We start from the raw sequence: 23,588 nt of genomic DNA on the forward strand, positions 1-23,588 counted from the left end.
GTTCTCTATTCTGCTTCAAGAGGTTTTTCCCCACGTTCTCCGGTTTTCTTCCTCAAACAACATTTAATTTGATTTGATTTGATTTGATTTGTTCTGATTTCAGCTGATTTGTAGTCTCCCCGATTAGTAGAGCAAACGTGCTCTGCTAAATAACCTTGAGACTTAAATACCTGAAGATTAAAGCGTATCTCAAAATCGATTGCTGGAAATTTCATGTTTTAAAATGGTCGTTTTTATACTAGAGACGAATAATTCGTCTTGGACGAACTTGGGCAAACATTTTTTCTGCGTCTGTTAATTTCGTCTAGTATATAAAGACGGCCACAAGACGCATTATGCGTCTAGACAAAGAATCGATTTTAGTGCGTCTTCGAAGACGCACCAAACTGGAAAGTTCGTCCAGACGCATTATGCGTCTAGTGCCCGTCTTTATACTAGACGAATTTAACAGACGCAGAAAAAATGTTTGCCCAAGTTCGTCCAAGACGAATTATGCGTCTCATATAGTTCGTCCCGTCTTTACACCAGACGGATAACATAAGAGACGCATGATTCGTCTGGACGGATTATGCGTCTCTAGTATAAAAACGGCCAATCCCTGTTAGCTTAAACCTTTGAACAGTGTATCCGTCTATTCTAATCTCCTCGTCCTTGACTTTATCACTCAAGTGTGTTTCTGTGATTCCGAGAATATCAATTTTAGATTCTTGTAATTTAAGTTTTATTTCTGTAAGCTTTCCGAATAAACCGCAACAATTTATATGTGCCACTTTCAACCCTCGAATGTTAATCTCAGCTTGAAGGGTACTGTAGAAATCTTTTTTCAAATCATCCTTTTTGTTGCAATTCGGGCAAAGCCAAGTTTCGTCTGATTCACCTAACCGTAGATACTCTGTCTCATCCAGGCCTACGCAATCAGGGTGTAGCCACTTGTTACAAACATCACATTGTATTCCTCGATCTTTAACTCTCTTCTTGCAAAGTTTACATGAGCATCTGGGGCCAGGGTTTGTAGAAATATCACCTGAGATAAGAATGAGTGATAACGCAAAAGCTGTGAATGGTTTCCTTTTATGACTTAGTCGAACGCCGTTCCTTGCCCCAAATCCAACATGGCGTCGAGTCATCTTATCCTGTGTGAATGTCCACTTCAATCCATCTGCATCCATCTTAATAATTGAGGGTCGTACAGGGGTATTTTCGTGACGCGTGATTAGCTGATTTTATTTTCCGTGAAACGTGAATTTAATAAATTATTCTTCGTGATCCGTGACCTGAACGTCTTGCGTGACTCGTGAAGAACTTGAATTATTAACCGATATTCGTGATTTTACTACTCTATTCTGCGTGAGTTTTTGAGATGCAAGTTCTCCGGAAGATTTCTTAGACTGAAAACATCAAATGTGACAAGACGTCCCACAATATATCGTAAAGTAATCCATTGTGCAAATTCACGTGCTTTGCATGCCTATCATGGATCGGATGTCGACTCCTATTGTCTCCCATGTCACGGGAGGTCAAAGGACAGTGATTCGCAACATCGAAACTTCCGAGGCATGGCAGGGAAAAGTACGTCTAGTACGATGAGGTCGATGAGGGTCGAGTGTATTATGCCCCGGTGAGCATGGGAAACTTCTTGTTCTGGACTATGGTGGGACTATGCTCCATTGAAGAACCTCACTAGACTTCTGGTAGTGAGGCTTCATGTCCCAGCAGATGTCAAGGTTGTCGGAGAATGCCATGGTGTAGCTAAATCGCTCGCTTACTGCGATGGAATAGCGTATGTAAGCTCTCCCACAGGAGTACAACTATTTTCCATTGCAAAGAAGCCAACACTACAGCTAAAGAATCTCAAAAAAGTAGAGCTCACTTCTGAGTTGCAGAAGCGAGGACTTGACACACAGGTCAGGTGCTTCGAGAGCGACTCTCTGTGCATCTAAAAAATTTAGAAAGAAGATATGCAGAAACCAAAAGTGATTTGACTAAAGTTCAACTTTCTCGAAAGATCAAGCCATCCAGAATTGCTAAGGCAAGCGATAGTATGATCATTTGTGCCAGCGATGTGGACAAGGTTATTTATTCCATTACATTAGAGATGGATGGAGTGGCAGTTAAAGGCATTGTTACAGTTTTTACAAAATACGCAGCCTCTGGCATAAAAGCAGTGTCTATGTGCCGTAACAATAACATCCTTTATCTGTCTCACAAGGGCTACCCAGGTGGAATCTTAAGTATTGCAATGTCAACACTCGAGGAAACCGTGATCGTACAAAACGGAACAGTAGAATGCAGTGAAAGCGCACACGTGGCCTGGTATCTTGCTGGTATAGTTTATGTGGACATTGGAAGCTTGCAAATAAAGACGAAGATCTGTGCTGAGGAGGCCGTAGTCATTGCTGAGACAGGAAAGGAAGGTAATTCAAATGGAAAGGGAGCCCAAGCAACATTTGCGCAGCCTATGGGCATATGTATGGAGCACGAGAAGAACATATTTATCACCGATGCTCAAACGGGCTCTGTGAAGTTAATTACCTCGATAAAAGGCATTGTAAAGTATCTAAGCCATCTTGCACTCCTTTATAAAGCCTTTTCTGTTCATATGAAACATCAAACTGTACCAAAACGTTCCTACCACAAGCAATCGAGCTTCTGGAAGAACTTGACAGTTACTTGGAAACAATAACAGAAAAAGCGTTGTCGCATAGCAACGATGTCAACGATACCGGCACAAGTAAACCAAGCGGTTCTCAAAGAGCTATTTCTAATCAGACAAAGCGTTCGGTGAACATGATCTTAAATGGACTGAAAGATCTGGAGGCGTTAGTTAAAGAACACAATCCAAGCTTCGCCATTGATCTGTACTCCTGTCGTACAGTTCAGGTTGAAAACCTCCACGCAGTCGGTCATTTCATGGACCAGTTTCCCACCCTTTTGCAGTACGCACGGAATCTGGCAAATACCGTATACGAAAGCATTAAGCGTGTAGTACCCTGGAGTGTCTACTACTTCACGCACGATAAATCCTATTATCCCGTGTTACGCCAAAGCACTCCACTAAATGCCATTCCGAAGCTGGAGCATCTTAACGCAAGAAGGGAGTTGAATAGGCAGGAAAAAGACCTCATGATTGAATGGGCGACAAATAATGGGAAGGCTGCAAGACAGAGAAGTGTGAGGCAAGAGACCACCATGTTCAAGGCCGGTACATAGCCGTTAAACATGTACCGAGCATCCGACTATCCTAAAGATAAAGTCTCATTCAGTCTTAACACTATCGAAGAGGAGACTGTTACTTCTGCTGCGACTGTTACAACTGTTACGCCTTCTACATCGCACGAGGCCATTGAAGATCATCAACTAGTAGAGGAAACCGAGGTAGAAGAGGAGGAAGAGTATGACACTGACTCAGATGCTGAATATCCTATTGCGGACAAGGACGAGGAAGATTCTTTAGACGATTTGGTTTTTCTTCGGGCAGTTACAAGGCGAAGTGGACGAATGGTCAGAGTCGTCCAACGAGAGTGATTTAGGTAGATGATTTACGATATGCAGCCTTTACTTAGCCTTTCACAATTTTGCTTTTTCCAATTTACACTCTTTCTTGCCTAAGATAAGGTTATTAAAAGGAGTATCTTACTTGTTTATTTCCGTGATTCGGGAAACTGAAATTTTGATATCCGTGATCCGTGATTCGTTGTTTTTTCTGTTCGTGAACCGTACGACAGACCCCCCCTGTACGACCGTCAATAATTGGTGAAACATGGCTTTCCGTTAAAAGAAAGCTTCTTGTATCAGAAATGTTATTACTTCTACATATATTTTGCGATAACTTGCCATATAGAACTAGAAAATGGGCTGCCAAGAGCAGTGCATAAAATACACGTCCGATCGACATGATGACATGCGCATCAGTTTTTGTTAAAAATATGAAACAGTATGTTAAGAAACGGACGTGATCACTTCAACGAAAAGTTCACACTGTTACCAGGCAAAATGCACGTACTGGAATACGCAACTAACTTTACTTACAAAGGCGTTCAAACATCTCTCACGAAAACTGACCTCGTAAGCAATTCAATTCATATCTGGACACACGAGGATGTATTTCGTATTTGGAATTAATCCATCTGGGTTAATTAACTAGAGAAGCTAAAAGGACTGTGTGGGCAAGAGCTTCTAGTACTAGCCTGATTCTCAGACGCTCGTGTCACGCACTCTACTCCCTTCCCCGTCTGATTTACTTCGTAGGAAATCTTGTTCCTGACGTCATATAGATTGTCTCATTTTCACCAATAACAGGGAATGTTACACTTTTACAAACCTGAGGAATTTAAGGAATGTGTCTCTGGTAAAAATGACATGTCGGAAGATGCCAGAAATCTTGATGTAGATGTTTACGGTGCTTTGGACCCGGGGGGGTACTCCCTTATAAGGGCTTAATGGGGACGTGCGGCCAGCCAGGGTATGGTTTTCGGGATTTTTGTCTTGAACAGGGTATCGAATTTATCATTTTTTGTCTTAATCAGGGTATCGATTTATCAATTTATGTCTTAAACTGGGTTAAATGTCTTAAACAGGGTATCAAAAATCGGAATTCTGTCTTAAAATGGGTAGGAAAATCAGCGATATTTGTCTTAAACAGGGTCAGGGTATGAGGGGCCGCGCCGCACCTCCCCAACCAGAGATACATCGAGTACCCCCCCCCCCCCCGGGGCTTTGGAGAAAGCTTGCCTCATATTTGGGGTCTCTAAGCTTTTCCCTCAACAGGAAAAAGGCGATGAAGGCTTTTGTCTCCATCAAAGATGTCTTGGTAACGGGGTTGGCAAGTCGCTCATATTCCAGATTGCTTCGGTATTTCACGCTGAACTTTCCAAATTCAACAACACTTTTGCTACGAAGCCAGTAGTTTTTCAAAGGCATATTTATAGGAGTCTCATAATTTAATTAGATTTTTTAAGATTTTTATTCTTTTTTTTCTCAAATTGTTATATATGCATTTTTAACTTTTTAAACTTTTCATAAGTGTAATGCGCATTTGATCAAATTTTTGTTAATTTGCGCAATATAAGTGAATAAATTTCATTTCATTTCATAGTTATGGTTATTTCGCCATTAGCGAGCTTATAGAAGACTGGAAAAATTCCTGGGAGCGTTAGGAATTAAAACTGGCTTCTTAAGGTTAACACAAGAGTAGAATTTGTACACACAAGATTTCGGGCGTTTAGCGACTTGGTTGCTTTGCAAACCTAAGTAGGGAAGTAGGATAACAATATCTTTCTTAGGAACTGTAGACACTGGATTGCTATGCTGATGTTGTCTGTTTTTGTTCAAAACATCGTTGATATGATAGTTGATTATGCCTTGTAGGTAGCCGTTCTGAAGAAGGAGTTTTCGAAGATCATTGAGGGCAGATTGTAGCAAGGAGCCAGATGAACAGATGTCCTTTCCGCCCTATTGTTTCATCGGTTAACACCTATAACTACAATCTTGCTACTTACCTTGTTTCTATACTTCAGCCAATCTCGACCAACCAATACACTGTCAAAGACTGTTTCAGCTTCGCGGATTGGGCCAAAAAGTACAAGCATAAGAATGGAAAAATGTGCTCTTTAGATGTCTCCTCCCTATTTACAAATGTGCCACTCGAGGAAACACTAAACATCTGTCTAGACAAATTTATTCTCTTGCTGATCCTCCGGCTTTACCCAGGGTTGTTTTACGAAAGCTATTGGAAAAGGCCACCAAGAAGAGCCACCTTCTTTTTGATGGTAAATACTACGACCAAATCGATGGTGTTGCCATGGGTTCGCCATTGGGCCCTGTCTTAGCCAACATTTTTATGTGTGTTTTTGAAGAAAAGTGGTTGCTGAACGCCAAAGTTAGTCCTTTAATTTGGAATCGTTACGTTGATGACACATTCACCATGTTTCACAACAAAGACTGTGCAAATGAGTTTTTGCACTATTTGAACGGCTGTCATCGCAATATTAAATTTACCATTGTTTTTGAACATAACGAAGCAATTCCGTTTTTGGACATTCTTGTCACACGTAATCAAAACAACGCTTTCACGACATCCATCTACCGAAAGAAAACTTTCACAGGTCTCTACACGAAATGGGATTCCTTCACTCCACGAAAGTACAAAATAAACCTCATCCGCTCCCTCACTTATCGCTACTACCGTCTTTGTTCATCTGGCTCCTTGCTACAATCTGCCCTCAATGATTTTCGAAAACTCCTTCTTCAGAACGGCTACCCACAAGGCATAATCAACTATCATATCAACGATGTTTTGAACAAAAACAGACAACATCAGCATAGCAATCCAGTGTCTACAGTTCCTAAGAAAGATATTGTTATCCAACTTCCCTACTTAGGTTTGCAAAGCAACCAAGTCGGTAAACGCCTGAAATCTTGTGTGCACAAAAACTGGCTGCGTTGGCAAGGATAATCTTGCGATTGAGAGTGTAGCGTTACGTTTAAGTCGCTGGAATACCTACTGGGAAATGGAAGGTGGAGAAATATGCTGTCCTCCGAGGTTTACAAGAAAATTTTGATAGGAATCGTTGTAGACAAAGCTCACTGCAAGGGCGGATCTAGGATTTTAGCTAGGGGGCTGCACATGTCAAACGGAAATGCACAGGAACCCCAATCTTTATATGTTAGACAATGTATAATACATGCTTTTAAGAGGGTTAAGGCTGTAAATGATGAGGCAACATTTTATTCCACCAAAACTCCAAAAACTAGCGCTTTTAAGGCACAACGGACCGCTGTCTTTTATTTAGGTTTTTTATTTCGTTTGTAAGTTTTAGAATTTTTTAACTAAAACGTGTTTTTTTTGGTACCCAGTGCACCTCCCCTAGATCCGCCCTTGTACTGTATTAGCCACTGGTCTGTTCATGTGTCTTAATCACATCTCTTTAATTAAATAATACACGTACATATATGTGCTTCATCCCCTTTAGCGGTGAATCAGAATAGAGTATGGAACTTCCCCTGTACTCATTTCTTTCAAAAAGTGAATGCAACAATAACAGTAATGATACCTGACAACAGTAATAAGAGGCTTAATAGAAATAAAGAAATTACAAGGGATATATAAATGTGTTCTGGACGTGTTGTCACGTGTGTTCATTGCAACGAGCACTGACGTAACCAAACGTTCAACTTTTTTTTGTCTGGAGGCAACGTGAATCTTGGTGAATATTTACAAGTAAGACGTCTGGGAAAATACTTAAATTTACTGAACCGGAAGAGAATAGTTTTTTCACGGTTAGACGTGTTATGTTATGTTATATTCATTATCGATCGCCAACGGAGCCAGTTTAATTAATTAAGACTGCCGTACTTAATTCCTCAGTTAGTTTTGGCACATGAGTGGAGCGGCGTCTGAAGAGAATCTTTCGATCTAAAGATGCTCATGCTCTCGCTCTCACACTCGCACTTGGCCTGCTGCGCAGGTTAAGATGCACTTTTAACAAACCGCTCACTAGAGAACAGACACCCTGAGAACCGTAAAAAGAGAAGACAAACTAAAAGCAAGTGAGAGGTCGATGGTTGTTTCTGACTTCCTGCGCACTAAGCAGGAGGTAAAAGGGAGCAAGAGCCAATCTTTGCCCGTGGAAAAAAGCTCCCTTCTACACTTTTACGCAACAAAATGAAAAACTGCTCTTTGCACATTATATCGCTCAAATGACAGAAGCCTTGTTTCCGTTTACCAATGTTTATTTATAATATAGATAGGCAAACCCTGCACTGGCGAGAGACTTAAAACACAATCTAGTCTCATGGTGAGTACTGAGTTAAAATAAAAACCACACACATACACACTGTCGTTTTTGTGGCAAATTTAAATCCAAAGTAGAGGAACTAATCTGACTTTTAAAGCCGCCTGAGGACAACGAAAGGCAGAAGACATTATTACAAGATTGTTATGCTTTGCCTTGTCCACTTCACAAGTTTAGGTTAACGAGAAGATACCTCAGGGGCGGATCCAGGGGGGAGGGGGTGAATAGGGTGGCTAGCCACCCCCCAGTTTGGCTCCTTTTTTCCTATTTGACTGCTTTTTGTTGTAATCTTTTTATATTTTTGCTGGAAAAGATACAGTTTATCCGACGTGAACATTTTTATTGATGCAAAACATAAACAAAGTCAAAAATGGCAGCTTTAACTATCTGGACTTTTGCCAGAGTATATACTTCGATCCTTTTAATTTACCCCTCTTAAAATATTCCTAGATCCGCCACTGATACCTTTAATTGTATACAAATGTACCCTCTTCTGATCTCTATTCTGATCGGTTATTTCCTATGAGCAAACTCAAAAGCTTTAATTTTTAAATTCACAACAGTTGTCTTTAAGATATGAGCATCGAGGAGCTAGTCGTCTAAAGAAACACACGTCAACTAACAGTTAATCTCGACTTAGCCAGCACACTGGATTCACACTGTTTTATTCCAAGGGAATGGAACAAACGGAAAACTGAAAAACCTCAAAACTCTGAAAACGTGAAATCACCAGTAAGATTTCTACTGAATTTTAGAGGGGGGTGGATGGTGTTCCTAAAAAAGGAAAGAGAAACAAAAGGGAAGATAAGTACATCGAGAAAGAAAAAGTGCATTTAATAGATGTAGTAAAACGTGACGAGAGGCACTCGTCATAAATTATCTCTGGCACAAAGTGTTAACTGAAGGGTGGACTAGCACATTTCACAGCTTCTCTTTTTCTCCCGAAACCAAAAGAACACGGATAAGAAGAACAACCGCGCTCTGCAAACAAGCCAATAACATGTTTCGCATTTGTATAAATCTGAGATAAGCGCTGTGAGCACTGTAGCAGTGTTACATGTAATGTGCATTGGCATTTACACTGAGGCCTGGTAGTTTCAAGAAGAGGGGCGATGGCCTCGTGTTTAGTGAGCTAGTCCTCGGTTCGGGTGGTCTGAGCTCGAGTCCCAGCCGGAATTATTGCGTTGTCTTCCTTGACAAGACACTTAAATCTCACAATCCCTCTCTCCACCCAGGTGTATAATGGATACCGACGAATTTAATGCAGGGGGGAGGGGGAACCCTGCGATGGACTAGCATCCCATCAAGGGGGAGTAGAGATACTCCTGATCGCTTCATGCTACAGAAACCAGGATAACCTCCGGCTTCCTGGGCCACTTGGCTCGTATGCAGACTTGTAGTTTCACAGCACGTAAGGTGACCGAGGAAATGTTTCGGTAATCACTGAGAAACTGGACAAGAAGAAGTAGGAACGGAGTACGAAAACAAGAACAGCCCATGGTTGGATAGACATACGGCTAACATTTTGTTACTAACAAGGTTACAGACTCTACTAAGGTGGTAGTAATGAATCTATGTCAGTCCAATTCGTCCAATATATGTCTTTACTAGTTTGTACCAGTTAACATACGGCAAACGAACGTTAAGATTAACTAACAACCCAAAACTTAAACCCGAAGCTAAAGATAGAGCAATGCAATTTCCTGCCCTTAGGCACTGTAATTAATTATAGGTGTAAGGGTCGAAGATCGGCATTCAGCTCGGTACATGTAATGTGGGCAACTTCTAATGTTGCGTATAACGCATGTGTGCCATAAAAGGTACCACCTGCAGCACTCACCGCACTAGTTTCCATGGTTATTTCTTGACTGGTACCTTCGTCCGTCCTTGTGACACGAGCTTCTTCACTGATAAAAGTAGCTTCTTCCTGCAAACATGAAACATAAATGTAGTACAGATATACAAAGTGATAAACAAGGTGATGAAGCAAAAAGTTCTAAAATGTTTTGAATTGCGTCATTTTTACTTGAGTGCCAGATTCGTCAGTCCTGATTACAGTCACTTCTTCGTAAAATTGAGACGTTGCTTTCTGAATAAAAAAAAAATTATATTTTAAAATGAGTATTGCTACATGGCTGGGCAACAGTCAATTTATGTTTCAGTTAGAAGAATTATTACAGTGTGACACTTAACTCTCACAATGCCTCTCTCCACCCAGGTGTATAATGGGTACCGACGAATTTAATGTAGGGGCGAGGAAGGGGGGGGGGGGGGGGGTAACCCTGCGATGGACTAGCATCCCATCAAGGGGGAGTAGAGATACTCCTGATCGTTTCATGCTACAGAAATCGGGATAACCTCCGGCTTCCTGGGCCACTTGGCTCGTATGCAGACTTGCAGTTTCACAGCACGTAAGGTGACCGAGGAAATGTTTCGGTAATCACTGAGAAACTGGACAACAAGAAGTAGGACAGGAGTACGAAAACAAGAACAGCCCATGGTTGGATAGACATACGGCTAACATTTTGTTACTAACAAGGTTACAGACTTTACTGAGGTGGTAGTGACGAGTCTATGTGAGCCCAATTCGTTCAATATAATAGACCATATTCGTATTCTCAGTATTGGACTGGAACTAGCTTGCAATGGAGACTAATGCGGGGAAATATTTTCAAATGCAAATACCATTTAATATATTCCCCCACACTAGCCTCCATTGCAAGCTAGTTCCAGTCCAATACTGGGAATACGAATATGGTCTATTATGTCTTTACTAGTTTGTACCAGTTAGCATACGGCAAACGAACGTTAAGATTAACTAACAACCCAAAAATTAAACCCGGAGCTAAAGATAGAGCAATGCAATTTTCTGCCCTTAGGCACTGTAATTAATTATAGGTATAAGGGTCGAAGATCGGCATTCAGCTCGGAAATGTGGGCAACTTCTAATGTTGCTTATAAGGCATATGTGCCATAAAAGGTACCACCTGCAGCCCTCACCGTACGAGTTTCCATGGTTCTTTCTTGACTGGCAGCTTCACCCGTCCTTATGACATGCACTCCTTTACGGATCAAAGTAGCTTCTTCCTGCAAACATAAAAAAGAAATGTCGCACAGATAAACAAGGTGATGTAGTAAGAAGATTTAAAATGTTTTTAATTGCCTCATTTTTATTAAATTGAGTGCCAGGTTCCTTAGTCCTGATAATAGTCACTTCTTTGTAAACTTGAGAAGCTGCTTCCCAAACAAAAATATATATATATATTGAAATGAGTATTGCTACATCGCTGGGCAACAGAGAACACAAAGTAAGTCAGTCTTTTTTTAACTTAACCTAATCGATGAGAGAACAAAATATAATAAGAGAATAAACCATGTCTCTTTCGTAACTTGTTGTCTTAACTTATTATAACTTAACAAAACAAAAGGAAATAATGAAAAGTTAATCAGTTTGTAAAACAGGTCACAGATCCTTTCAGGCGGTAACAAAGTCCTTAAGATACTTTGAGGGTCTTGGCTCTCGACCAGTCCTGGGACCCGTTTCTCAAAAGACCCGGAAACCTATTTCCGAAATTGCCAACCGCTTGTTTTGGAAAGCCGATCTTTTAACATGCTTTCAAGGTAACAAAGAGAAAAATATAACTGTGAAGTTTGACGAATTAAATCCTCTCCGTTCTCGAGATACAAAGGGAATTGTGATACCCAAAAATGCCCGGTAAAGTTTCGGGTCTGGTGGTGGACCTTGGTTTGACAAGACTGTCGCAGGTTGGGCGTTGTTTTGGATTGATTGGTCTGTGGGCTTAGATGTTCTTGGTTTAATTGTGCTGGCAGGGATGCAAGGTTGGTTTCCCCGTGGTAGTGTGCCTGAAGCAGGCTCAGAAGTTGACCTAAATGGCTCCTTACTCTGGCGGAGGTGCCGACGGTTTCTCCTGTGCACTCTGCCATCTTCTGTTCGAACCTCATAAGAACGGATGTCGAGTTGGTCTTCAACTCGGGCTTTAAACCACCTCTTATCCCTGTCACATGGCTTTCGGACTACTCTGACAACTTCTGTCTGTAATGGCTTGAGCTCCTTGGTGTTTTGATTGAAGTACTTTGTTTGGCTTTCTTTTTGAGGAATTTTTTCTTTACATCTTCTTGTGACTTTGGGCTTAGGGAAGTTGCTGGTTGTGGGGAGCAGCGTTCTCGTTCTACGACCAAACATCCTTTGAGCTGGAGAATTTGACAGTCCTTTCGATGGAGTGTTTTTCCATTCCAAGAGTTTCAGGTACACATAAGCTCCTTCTTGATTGGCTTTCTTCATGACATTCTTTGCTGTCTTGATGGCATTCTCGACTTTACCATTTCTTTGGGGGTATCTGGGAGAGCTTGTGGTGACTTCAAACTCATATTTTGTAGCGAATTCTTTAAACTCTTGGAAGCTGAATGACATGTTGTCGCTGATTAGTTGGTATGGAATCGCATGGACTAAAAAGCAGTTTGGCTATTCCAGCTGCAGCCTTGTTCTCTAGCTTGTCTTCTTCAAAGTAGCTTGAGTAATAGTCAACCACACAAAGGTAGTATACACCATCTAATGTGAAGACTTCTGCACCAACTTTTTGCCAAGGTTGATCTGCAATTTCATGACAGATCAGAGGCTCTTTTAATTGACTTGACTGGAAAGATGAGCAAGTGTCACACTTTGAGACGTGGTCAGTTAAGTCGGATTTCATCCCTGGCCAATACACAGCTTCTCTGGGATGCCGCAAGCAATTCTGAACCAATATGTGCGCTCCATGTAGCTTCTCTTTACTCTTTGGGCCAAAGCTGAGTGGAATAACACATCGTTGTCCTTTGAATATCAGATCGTCTTGTGCTGGCAACTCATCTCTGACTAAGGAGTATGGATGGAGAGGGGCAGGAACTTCCTTCCGAGTGTTAGGCCATCCGATGAGTCAGGGTGACTTAGTGGTTATCATCTGCGCCTCCCACCTCTGCGACCCAGGTTCATCTCTGGCCTCGAGGTCGTACGTGGGCTGAGTTTCGGTCGATATCAATCTGACTCCGAGGGTTTTTCTCCGGATACTCCGGTTTTCCTTACTCATCAAAATCGACTCTAGCGCAATAACATCCGGGCGGATACCCCCGTATAGGGATAACCTCTGGTATCTCTCCCTTTCATTGTATTGAATGAATAAAGTTGGTATTATTTATGATGGTGACTTATTTCAGTTGCTGGAGCGTGTGGTCTTGAGCTGTTTCTTCTTGTGTTTCCTTCAGTTGAGGCTCTGAAATAGGCAGGAAGTCAGACGCATGGAGAGATTCTGCTTCCTATTCTGCACTAGACTGGGTGCTGTTCTTTATTAATGCTCTTGATAACGTCTCAGCTAAGTACATCTAAGGTCCAGGCTTGTACCTAAGATCAACATCATACTGCTGGAGTCTCAACAGAAGTCTCTGTAGGCGCCTTGGAGCTAACGCCAGGGGCTTCTTGTAAACTAACACTAGTGGTTTGTGGTCATGCAGGCCAGAGAATCACTTGTCTCCCGAATGTATAGTGGTGATTGTGTTCTTGCGCTACAAGTTCTTTCTCAGTTTGTGAGTATCTTCTTTCCACTGGTGTGAGCGCACGACCTGCATATGTGACTGCATATGTGACTGCATATGTCCCTGATTTTTACAGACTATACGATCTCGAATTAGGTCTTCCTTTAAGGGCCCAAAGTCGCAGGTTTCGGCGAGGGAGCGAAGCGCTGTTACGTAAGCATCGGTCGACTCAGTAGGTTCTTGTAGGCGATTATTGAACTTGTATCGTTCATAGATAACGTTCGTCTTACCAAGGCAGTAGTTCTGTCAAATTTCGAGCACTTTTTCAATGTTCTCTCTCTCTTCATCCGATGAAAACGGCAATCCAGTGTGTATTTCCACAGCATCCGGACTAATACACGTGATACACGGTGACGATTTCATACGCTTTCCAGATTTGTAACCACTTTTTTCAGTTTCTAACTTCTGGGAAAGCAACACATTAGCGACGAACCTCGGGGACGGCGAGGCGTTGACGAGAGGGGCTTCTCCTTCGTTTGGTATTTCAGCGTAGACTCAAGACGGCGACGCGTGCTAACTCCCTAACACAATTTTCACTCAACTGCGTTCCAAATTACACTTGAGATCGATCTATAGCAGGTTCTGGTACTTCTGATCCCATGTAGCGTCACCACTAGCAGTCGGCGAAGAAGGGAAATAAGTGGCACAAGACTAAATTAATGATCGAGAGAGCGAGCGAGCACATGGCGAAACCACGTGACTAGATGACGTTACAACCTCGTTGGAAAACTTGAGCCACATATTTTATAACCCTGCATATTACTTACTTTAGTTCCGCTGTTGAATTCAAGGCTTCTTCGCGTACTCCTATTTGTGTTCAACCTAAAAAATGACGTTTCTCATAAGATATGTATGGGTTAGGGTTTATACTGGCAAAGGCAGGTCGCATGAGAGAAAGCTACATTGGGTGATGTAGACCACACATGATTCGTTAGGTTTTAGTTACAAGTTTACGTATTTTTAACCAGTTACCATTCAGAGTTAGCCTTTTATTTTTGCGTGAGTTTTATTTTCGTTATGTCTTATTATTGATAGAGGTCCATAAAAGTTAATTCGACGAAAGTTAACCCGCAAGAAGGAAATGGGGAGGGGGGGGGGGGGGGGGCGACTTTAACCGTACTTTATTGTCCTGGTGACTTTATCGCTTTCGGTGCAGTTATTTGCCTGCTTTAACGCGATTTAAGCGACTGCTCAGCTTCCCAGGTTGTCACTCGTACCTAAATAAAGGAAAGGCTGGAAAGTAATTTCTAGCTTACTTCGCATCTCGCCGATAGACGCACACTTCTCCTACATCAGTCACGCTCAAACTCCGGCGATGGCCACACGGATAAATTTACTTCTCTTCGACCGAGTTTCAAGGTCCAGCGATGGATACGCGCTGGATCTTGAAACTTGGTAAATGTAAAGTGGTGACAGTTGTTATGACGACTGAAGCTTTGTAATTTACCTGGTCTTTAAATGTCGGAAAATGTTCTCATGGATGTTCTCAAATTCTAACGTTAACAAAAGTAAACTGCCAGTGAGGCCATTTGAAGCTATTTGAGGAAAGTAGCATGTAACAGTCTCCTTTCTAATAAAACGTGTAATAAACACAAAACAGGAAAAAAACATCCAGCTACGGTGGTTCATATTACACTGAAGATTTCGGCCGTTTATAGTGACAAAATCTGTTTGAGATTACAAGGCATCACGGGCGTTCAGTTGTTTCAGGTTGTTTACATGATGTTTAATTTATCACACCTTCCTTCTTCGCCTTCTATCATCCTTCTGTAATCTTTAATATCCGAGTCCAGCATTTGATTCACTTCCTTCAGATTTTCATCGTATTCATGGTTTTCTACAATCCACTGTTTCCCTTCTTTGATAAGTTCATCTTTCTGAGTGATTATTTTCTCAAACCTCCTGTTGTCGGCCTCCCGAAGTGTTTCTGACTGTTCAATTTTCAGTATCAAGCTTGCATTCTGAGAGAATTAATAACAAATTTACACATTTTTATATCTAATAAACAAAGAGAGACATGTCTGAAGGAATTTATTTTCTCACTACAGCAAACAAAGTGTAAAAGATCTATTCCATTTTACCTCAGACTCCCACTGGCCTATCTGTAACTTGAGATTTTCGATATCAATGGCCAACTTTCTGTTTTCTTCTCGGACACTTGACAACTCTTCCGAATCTTTTGAATGCATCTGCTGCAGCGCTTCACACTGAAAATTAACAGAAAAGTGCAAGACCCGCCAGTTTATGTTCAAACACCTAGTCCAAAGATCGAGGGTGAGTGATACGGGCAACATCTCCTTTTTATTAACTTGCTGTGCATCATTGCACATCATCATTACAAGTTAAAGAGCACAACCTTTGATGCGAGTCGCAAAATGGAACTGCACAAATTAGACGAGGGTTTAACTCTTAGCAGCATGTTGCGGGAACTTGCAACAAGGATGTTAAAACGGGCAAAAAGCTTTACAACTCGCAATGAAACAATGTTTGCGTTATCAGTTGCAATGCCAATTTTCACCGTGTTACACCGGCTTTAGGCCCGTGGAGAGAAAAACGAACTCCGGCCGTAGAGTTACCTAGATCTTGTTTTGTGTGCTTGGCTTGGAATTTTTTTACCCCTAAGAGGTACCAATTCTAACACAAAAAATTGTGTTCTGTCATATTTTTTCTGCTCAGTATCCTAAAAGGTACCGCGAAAGCCCCCGCTGAAGACCTTTTGAAGCGGGACTCCGTAAAGGTACCAAAACCACTTTTTTAACTCCTAAAAAGGTACAATGAACACCCCCGTCCTTTTTATATGGGAGTCCTCCCCCGGAGCTTACACATTCTGGTTAAAGACCTTCAAAAGTGGAAACTAAATTATATTTCTATATTACCTTGGACTGCCACTGGCTCAGATCTATTCTGAGATTTTCGACATTTATGGACCAAGTTCTTTTCTCTTCTTGAACAGTTGTCAATTCTGCCACAGCTGTTAAATACTTCTGCCGCAACTCATAATACTAAAAAAACAATATTGATACAGGAACCATCTCTATAGATTCATTACCAGCTGAAGTTCCAATAGCCTGTTCCAGGCTCTCGGTCGATGGGGACGATCGAAAAAGCGGGCAGTCGACGAGCGGGATCCGGGACAGAAAAGGAGATGACATCCCTTTGTCACCCGCCCGTGTTTTCGATAGTCCCCACTGACCGAGAGCCTGAAACAGGCTAATGTTTCCAGCCTAACTACTTAATAATAATAATAATAATAATAATAATAATAATAATAATAATAACTACTTTTATAGCGCTTATCCAATTCTGTTCTAAGCGGTTTACAAAGATAGGAAAATAATTCATACATGTTAAAAACAATTTTCGAAAAGCTGAGTCTTAAGTTTATGTTAAAAAAGATTTAAATTGTCACAAGAACGGATGTCATCAGGTAGTTTGTTCTACAGTTCAGTGGCCGAAACAGCAAAAGCTCCAGAGCCATACGGCTTGAGATTAAAGTTAACAGGACTCAGGTGAAATGCTGAAGATGACCGAAGCGTTCTTGAAGTAATGAATAACGGCGTATCAGGTCTTGAATATAGATAGGAGACTGCTGGTGAAGAGCTTCGTGGGTGATCAGAATTGTTTTGAATTTAATTTGCTCGGAAACTGGAACCCAGTGCAAGTGGAATAAAATAGGGCTGGTTTGGTCGTACTTGCGAGAGCTTGTAATCAGTCGAGCCGCGGCATTCTGTACTGAGTTGAAGCTTTTTAATAACATATTTCGGGACATCGTATAGAAGAGAGTTACAGTGATCCAACTTGGAGGTTACAAAGGCGTGGACTAGAGTCTCAGTGGTTTTAGTGGATAGCAATTTTCTTATACAGGAAATGTTTCAAAGATGATAGAAGGCAGATTTACAAACAGAATTGACATAAGGGAGCATAGACATAGTACTATCAAAAACGACACCGATATTTCTGGAACATGGAGACGGCTGGATTGTATCAGAATAAAAATGACGTGGAGCTAAAGACTCTTGAGTAGTATGCTTTGACTAGAGGTGAAGAAGTTCAGTTTTGTCTTTGTTTAGTTTCAGCTTGTTTAAAGACATCCACTTATCAAGATCGGATAAGCATTCCTCAATTTTAGCGATACTGCTGGTTAATTCCAGATGGTCATTAGCAGAAAAAGAAATGTTCGACTGAAAGTCGTCACCGTAGAAATGAAATTGCATGTCGTGGAAACGTAGAATGCCGGCAAATGGAGCAGTGTAAAGTAGGTAGAGGATGGGCCTAATCACGGAGCCTTGAGGTATTCCACATTTGAGCTCACCAGACTGTGACTTCCTCCCGTCGATTAAGACAACTTGCGTGCGGTTAGTAGAGATCAAGTAGCAGGAGCATGACACTGTCGCGATTATCAATAGCAAGCAAAATGTCGTTTTGAACACGCACAAGGGCGGTTTCGAAACTGTGAAATGGTTTGTAGGCTGATTGATGTGGCTCTGTGAGTTGGTTAGAATCAAGATGAACAGTGAAGACGCGCTGCCACAACCTTCTCAATAACTTTTGAGATATACTTGAGGTTCGAGATAGGCCTAAAATTACTAAGAATTTCGTGATCCAGATCAGGTTTCTTGAGCAGATGTTAAAACGGCGCTTTTAAGAGACTAAGGCGAAAAAGCCAGATTCCAGCTTCAAGTTTGCAATCCTACAAATTGATGGTAAGAGCAGGTCAAGTGTTCTTTCAGTAACGTGGCAGGCAGAGGATCCAGACAGCATGATTTCTGCACAACAGAACGAGCAATTTTCGATAGTTTGGAATTCGAAGTAGGTGAGAAGTTGCTAAGTTCACAATTAATGGTGGAAATGTCCAAGGAGAAAAATAATTTGGGAATTTTTGGAGCAGTAGGTATGTTTCTGATACAGGATATTTTATCCTCGAAAAGGGTGACAAATGTATTAGCAAGATCTTCAGCCGAGGAGCTGGTTGGGAAACGTTTCTCTGCTTCCTTGTGAAGGAGACGGTCAATTGAACGAAACAGGGCTTTATTGTCCTTGCCAGCCTCCGAAATACGATTAGAGAAGTAGTCCATTTTTGACTTTAAAATGGTGTTCTGAATAACAGTGCGTTGATTTGCATAAGGTCGATAGTCTGATTCAAGTTTGAGCGTCGCCAGCGCCTCTCAATCTTGCGGCAGGTTGATTTCTGTTTTCTGATTTCCTCGCTGTAGCAAGGAGCATTAGGTCGCAAAGTGATGATCCTTGTGTGCTGAGGTGCATGTTTATCTAAGATTGAAGATAGAACCAAATCATACTGGTCGCAGAGCTCCGTAATTTCCTGAGATGGTGAGTTGTATAAGGCAGAGGAACGAAGGTCACACCGTAGGTTGTCTGGATCAATGGAGAGCAGTTTACGTGATGTGAGTGAGGGTGAGCTTAGCTCTAGGTGGTCTCTTGATAGCCAAGGTGCAATGAACAAGGATAATGTTTGAATAATGTTTATTTCGCGATTTTATTTGGGTTTTCAACCGGACTGCGAAACAAAAAAGCTCGTGTAACCATCATTAATGTCTCTATGACAGGATGGAGCATAAGAGAGTTCAATTTGTGTCAAATGTATTTACCACTGCCGTGCTATAGGTGAGGGGACTGAAACTAAATAGCCAAATATTGCAAATAGAACATAAACTATTAAGAATCCCAACTGGTGGATAGCCTCCCATGCAGACGCTCTTGGGGCTCGTCACTCTTCCTTCCCCACGTGGAGAAAGAACTCGTGACGAACCCTGGGAGTGTCTGCGTGGGAGGCTAAAACTAGTCACGGGAGGCCGACCAAGTGGCTTTTCATTTCAAGCGGTCGAGGAGTTGTAATCGGGACTATCGAGAACAAAACCAGATAGCGGTAGGGTGAAGGATTTGAGACCTCCAGAAACTCCACCGCCCTGTGCCACTCGGACATGCCGCCTCCCACAATGTAGGCCTCTCTTCCGAGGAAATCCCCGTAAAGTTATTCGTAGACGTTCTATCCACTTCTACCGCGGATGACATTATCTCGGACGTTTCATGGATTTTTCGGGGTGGATGCCGGAAAATGCGTGTAAAGCTGCTTAGGTTGTCCACGTGATTAAAATAACCAAACGATTTATAAGTATCCAAAGGGGTTGGTTATTTATAGTCCCTGTTTGGATTTCGGAAACCAGTGGTAATTTCCAATAACTTGAGAGGGATAAGGCCATTTTAGGAAATAAACTCTCTTATTCTTAATCCTCTGTTGGTTTCTCGGTATTTGGAACCGCAGAACCATAACCCTAAGCCCTTCATCTTTCACGAACAAGGTGCAGAGATGAGTGTCCTTATTAGAGGAGAGGCTTACGAAATCCTGTTTCTTGGGATCACATTAAAAAGTGAATGTTTGTCCGTAAAATAGAGTTGTCCTTAGGGAGAGGTTGCACAGTCTTACATTTGTGCTGTGGATTCTAAAGAAGCTGTGTAAATCTCACTACCTCTGACTTGTGACTTGTCTCAAGTTCGTTCCTCAGTTCTTGCAGCTGCCGCACCAACATTTCTTCATAACGTGTTTTCATTTCCGATTCAACTTCAAAGCGCTTTGCCACTGCGATTTGTAACTGGCGGCGGATCTCAACTATATCCTAAAGAGGAAAGATCACAATACATGACATACTGGTGGATATGGGAGGCACGATGGTTAGTTAGAAGTTCTTTCGCTTTCTTTCGCGTGCTTCTCCCCTATTTTTTACCTCGCCGTTTTTCGCGCTGCTGCCCAACTAACTGGAAGAGGCTAATGGTTAGTGCCCCGCACTTCCGGATCGAGCGCTCCGGATTTGCGCTCTGTTCTGGGGTCATTGGGTTGTGTTTTTGGGCGAGATACTTTATTCTCATAGTGCCTCTCTCCACCCAGGTGTACAAGTGAGTACCGACAAATTAAAGTTAGAACTCGAGATAACCTTGGGATGGATTAGTATCCCAAGTGGCAAGAGACAATAAGCACTCGATGGATTGAATGGCCCTAAGGGAAGCAGTGAGTTTTCCACGAGACCCTCAATGTTAATTACACGCAGCGTCCAGGAGGGGAGTAGAAATACTCCTAGTCTCTTAACGCCAAAATTTAATCTTAAGTACAGGATAAATGGATCTAAACGATTTTTTTTAAAAATCTGGACAGGTTCTGATGTGAGAAAATTGAAATATGTTTTCTGGCAGCTTAAACAGGTCAAAAGCGTCATTTCAAAACCACATGTTTTTTGTGGATAGTTAAAACCCATTACCTTTTCATGTGTTTTCGTCTTAGAAACCAGTTCTGCTCTCATTTCCAGTAGTTCTTGGCACTCTTTCTTTCGCTCCAGTATTTTAACTTCTAAGTTCTTAATTTCCTGATTTCGTGCTACTAGCTGTCCTTCTTTTTCAGAAAGTTTCCACTGAGCCAGTTTCAAGGCATCTTCAGTCACCTCGTGCGCTTTGATCTCTTTATTAAGCCTTTGAAGTGACAAGAAAGTTTAGGAGCCACCTCTTAGCAAGTCTTAATTGTCAATACAATTGTAAAAACAATCCCTTAAGTCTTGTACAGTGCTCCTATCGAATAGGTTGGATGTGATGGAGTAAGTAGGCACATTAAACTCGCATAATATGGCAAGTCATTGCAATCAAATACAAGTTCTGCTAAATTATGCTTCTGTTATTAGGTCAAGAAGGCTAAAATATTGATATCAGAAATGAAGTAATAAATTCTATGGTAAGTTTAATGGATACCTGAATTTATTTATTGCTTCAAAAACAAGCTTTCCCTTCTGTCCCGAATTGAAGATTTCGATATTCAAAATGATCCATTACTTGAATGTTTCTAGTGGGGACGTGTTTTCATAAGCATAAATATAAGCGAAAGACTTAAAATACATACTAAATTGACCGCTCCCCATAAGGGCTTTTCAGGGCCATTGAAACAATCAACAAAACGGCAGAACACAACATCAACTGTTAAGAATCCCAACTGGCCGGAGGCAAACCAGTTGGCTATTTACAAGTGCGGCCGGGAAGTTGAACCAGGGACTACCAGGAACAAATTCAACGAGTGATTAGAACGGGTCTTGAACCCGGGATCTCCGGATCTCAAGGCAAGCGCCCTAACCACTGGGCCACACTTCCTCCAGACTTCAGCCAATCAGCAAGCACTTTAATTTATGCTTATGCCAACCATGTCTTCACTGGACATAACACCGACAAGAACGCTTATGCTTGCGTCGCAATAGCCTGAAATGTCAGTCGTCTCTCGCCCTCAGCCTTCCCTCGCCCGGGGAAGGCTGAGGGCGGGAGACGACTGACATTTCAGGCTAGCGTCGCAAGTGAGGACCGGGCTTTTACCACTATGCACCTAACAGTTTGATCTTGTATCTGATTGGTAGCTATCCAATTAACATGTCAAAGCCATTACAAAGAGTTCACGGTTTTAAGGTACGCGTGAGAGGAAGTCAATTCCTTGCGGTTTGATCCTACATTTGATTGGCAGCTAGACAGTTGGACATGCCTAACATGGTAATGGCGACAAGAAGTCAAGAGAAGCTAAACCCTTTCCTGTGCAGTAGTGCACCTTTTTGAAAACACTTTGTAGTATAGTTAAGATAAATTCTTCGGGCCTATAGCCGATTGCCACAAACTAGCAAAAAACACTTATCGTAGAATATTTGTCCAGCTTGGAGCGAGGAAGAAATTGTTATCATTACATACAACAAACGCTACTTGTCAAGAGAACGGCTGTGTTATTCATTAGGATGACACCCGGTCTGTTACTCTAAAACGCAAGAAAAGTGTGTAAAAAACGTAATATTACTTACTTGTGTTCGTATTCATCAGCCAGTGCCTTGTTTTTCCCGTTCTCTTGCAAAATCTTGTCGTACAGTTGATTTGCATACTCTATCCTCAATTCAAACTCCTTAATCTCTGTTTCTTTGCTCGTCTTCAATTTATTGACCTCGACTGTCAACTTGTTCTTCTCGGCTGTCAGCTGGCTCTTCGAATCCTCCAAAGTTTGAACTTTTTTTATGTAAACGTCTAGGCGTCCATTCAAATGTTTAAATTCCTCTTCTTTCTTCTCTAGGAAGTAACGAAGAGCTTGTTTCGTCGGGGATATGACGGGAGGAAGGTCGCTGGGAGGTAAACTCGTCATTTTGAAAAGCACCTTTTTCCAGGCGTACCACGTTTTGTTCTTGGTTCCAAATGAATACAGGATTACTAAGATGATAATTTGACAATTGCTGGTGTTTTTATATGTCCGCTCGAGTTGCTGAGAACGCGGAAAATCGAGAACTTCCAATCATATGCGGGCTGTAACAGCTATTAGCTAGAAGGGTTGATTTAATAACCGGCTGTTGCCACGAAACAATCAGCAATATTGGTCCTTCTTTCGAAATCAGTTGAAACAGTTATATCTTTTCTGTTTAAGAGTTTTAGCATAAGCGGAGGAGAGAAAAATGAGCGAAAGAAGTTTTACACAACGTTTCGATGACTCCACATCATTTTCAAGTGGAGAGAGAATAAAATTTGATAACTTAATATATACCATGCGAGGTGCTAAAACAAAAGGTGTAAAGGTGTGCATATAAATGCACAGGACGAAGCACCGAGAATCCGCGAGCTGGAACATTGCGGAAACACAACGTCTAGCACGTGATTCCGGTAACGGATAAAAGGCGTTTATTCATGATTCTGTCTCTGCGGTAACGGCGGAACCGAACCACTTTTGCTCTATTTCCATCACGTTTCCAATGAAGGAAACTCATGTTTCCGTTCGGCGTATAATTGTGAAACAGGATGCGGATACACGAAGAAACGTTTGAAAAAGTAATCCATTTTGCAATTCCATAAACGCAATCTGAACTTATTTGGATGGAAACGTACCGTGTATTTTCAATGCTTGCTACCTCCTTTATATTGCACTAAAAACAGTGATCATTCGTCTGTTAGACGAACTACTGCTTTATTTGGGCATGACAACAAAGCTCTAAACAAAGGCTCCATCACAATTACCTTACCTTAAAATTTTACTTTGAATGGCAAACTCCAAGGTGGCTGCTCGTATCCTTAAATTTCCATCAGATCCTTTTATTGTCTCCATGATTAAATCAAAACTTGAAAATATTTGACCATTTGGTAAGTTAAACACTGCCCTTGTGGGTTTAGTTTAAATAAAGCTCGTGCTGTTGAGAATAACCGTCA

General features: G+C 41.6%; 2 protein-coding genes across 2 annotated transcripts in view; one reads left to right on the plus strand and one right to left on the minus strand.

The window, feature by feature from the left end:
• Positions 1-3,219: 3,219 nt before the first annotated feature.
• On the plus strand, positions 3,220-6,454 carry LOC137991783 (uncharacterized). The gene is made up of 3 exons (XM_068836819.1): positions 3,220-3,501; positions 4,300-4,418; positions 5,614-6,454. The coding sequence occupies exons 1-3, from the start codon at positions 3,220-3,222 to the stop codon at positions 6,452-6,454; spliced, it is 1,242 nt and encodes a 413-aa protein (XP_068692920.1).
• A 1,256-nt stretch (positions 6,455-7,710) lies between these two features.
• LOC137990923 (lamin-B3-like) overlaps positions 7,711-23,588 on the minus strand; it is a 20,749-nt gene continuing 4,871 nt past the window's right edge. Inside the window, exons 2-12 of the mRNA XM_068836042.1 lie at positions 22,208-22,604; positions 20,648-20,855; positions 19,865-20,011; positions 16,256-16,381; positions 15,461-15,586; positions 15,120-15,340; positions 14,147-14,201; positions 10,794-10,880; positions 9,820-9,882; positions 9,634-9,720; positions 7,711-8,567 (exon numbers count right to left, since the gene is read on the minus strand). Coding sequence (XP_068692143.1) covers positions 8,535-8,567; positions 9,634-9,720; positions 9,820-9,882; positions 10,794-10,880; positions 14,147-14,201; positions 15,120-15,340; positions 15,461-15,586; positions 16,256-16,381; positions 19,865-20,011; positions 20,648-20,855; positions 22,208-22,539 — 1,485 coding nt within the window. The 5' untranslated portion in view covers positions 22,540-22,604 and the 3' untranslated portion in view covers positions 7,711-8,534. The remainder of the gene's footprint in view (positions 8,568-9,633; positions 9,721-9,819; positions 9,883-10,793; positions 10,881-14,146; positions 14,202-15,119; positions 15,341-15,460; positions 15,587-16,255; positions 16,382-19,864; positions 20,012-20,647; positions 20,856-22,207; positions 22,605-23,588) is intronic.

This window comes from Montipora foliosa, chromosome 2 (genome assembly GCF_036669935.1).
Source record: "Montipora foliosa isolate CH-2021 chromosome 2, ASM3666993v2, whole genome shotgun sequence".
Lineage (NCBI taxonomy): Eukaryota > Metazoa > Cnidaria > Anthozoa > Scleractinia > Acroporidae > Montipora > Montipora foliosa.

What these genes read in the sequence shown, in the direction of transcription:
- LOC137991783 (XM_068836819.1), top strand. Translation starts at nt 3,220, where the DNA reads ATGTACCGAGCATCCGACTATCCTAAAGATAAAGTCTCATTCAGTCTT. An exon ending in CAAGGCGAAGTGGACGAATG is followed by an intron (nt 3,502 to 4,299) that starts GTCAGAGTCGTC and finishes CACCAATAACAG; the next exon opens with GGAATGTTACACTTTTACAA. An exon ending in GGTGCTTTGGACCCGGGGGG is followed by an intron (nt 4,419 to 5,613) that starts GTACTCCCTTAT and finishes TGTGCTCTTTAG; the next exon opens with ATGTCTCCTCCCTATTTACA.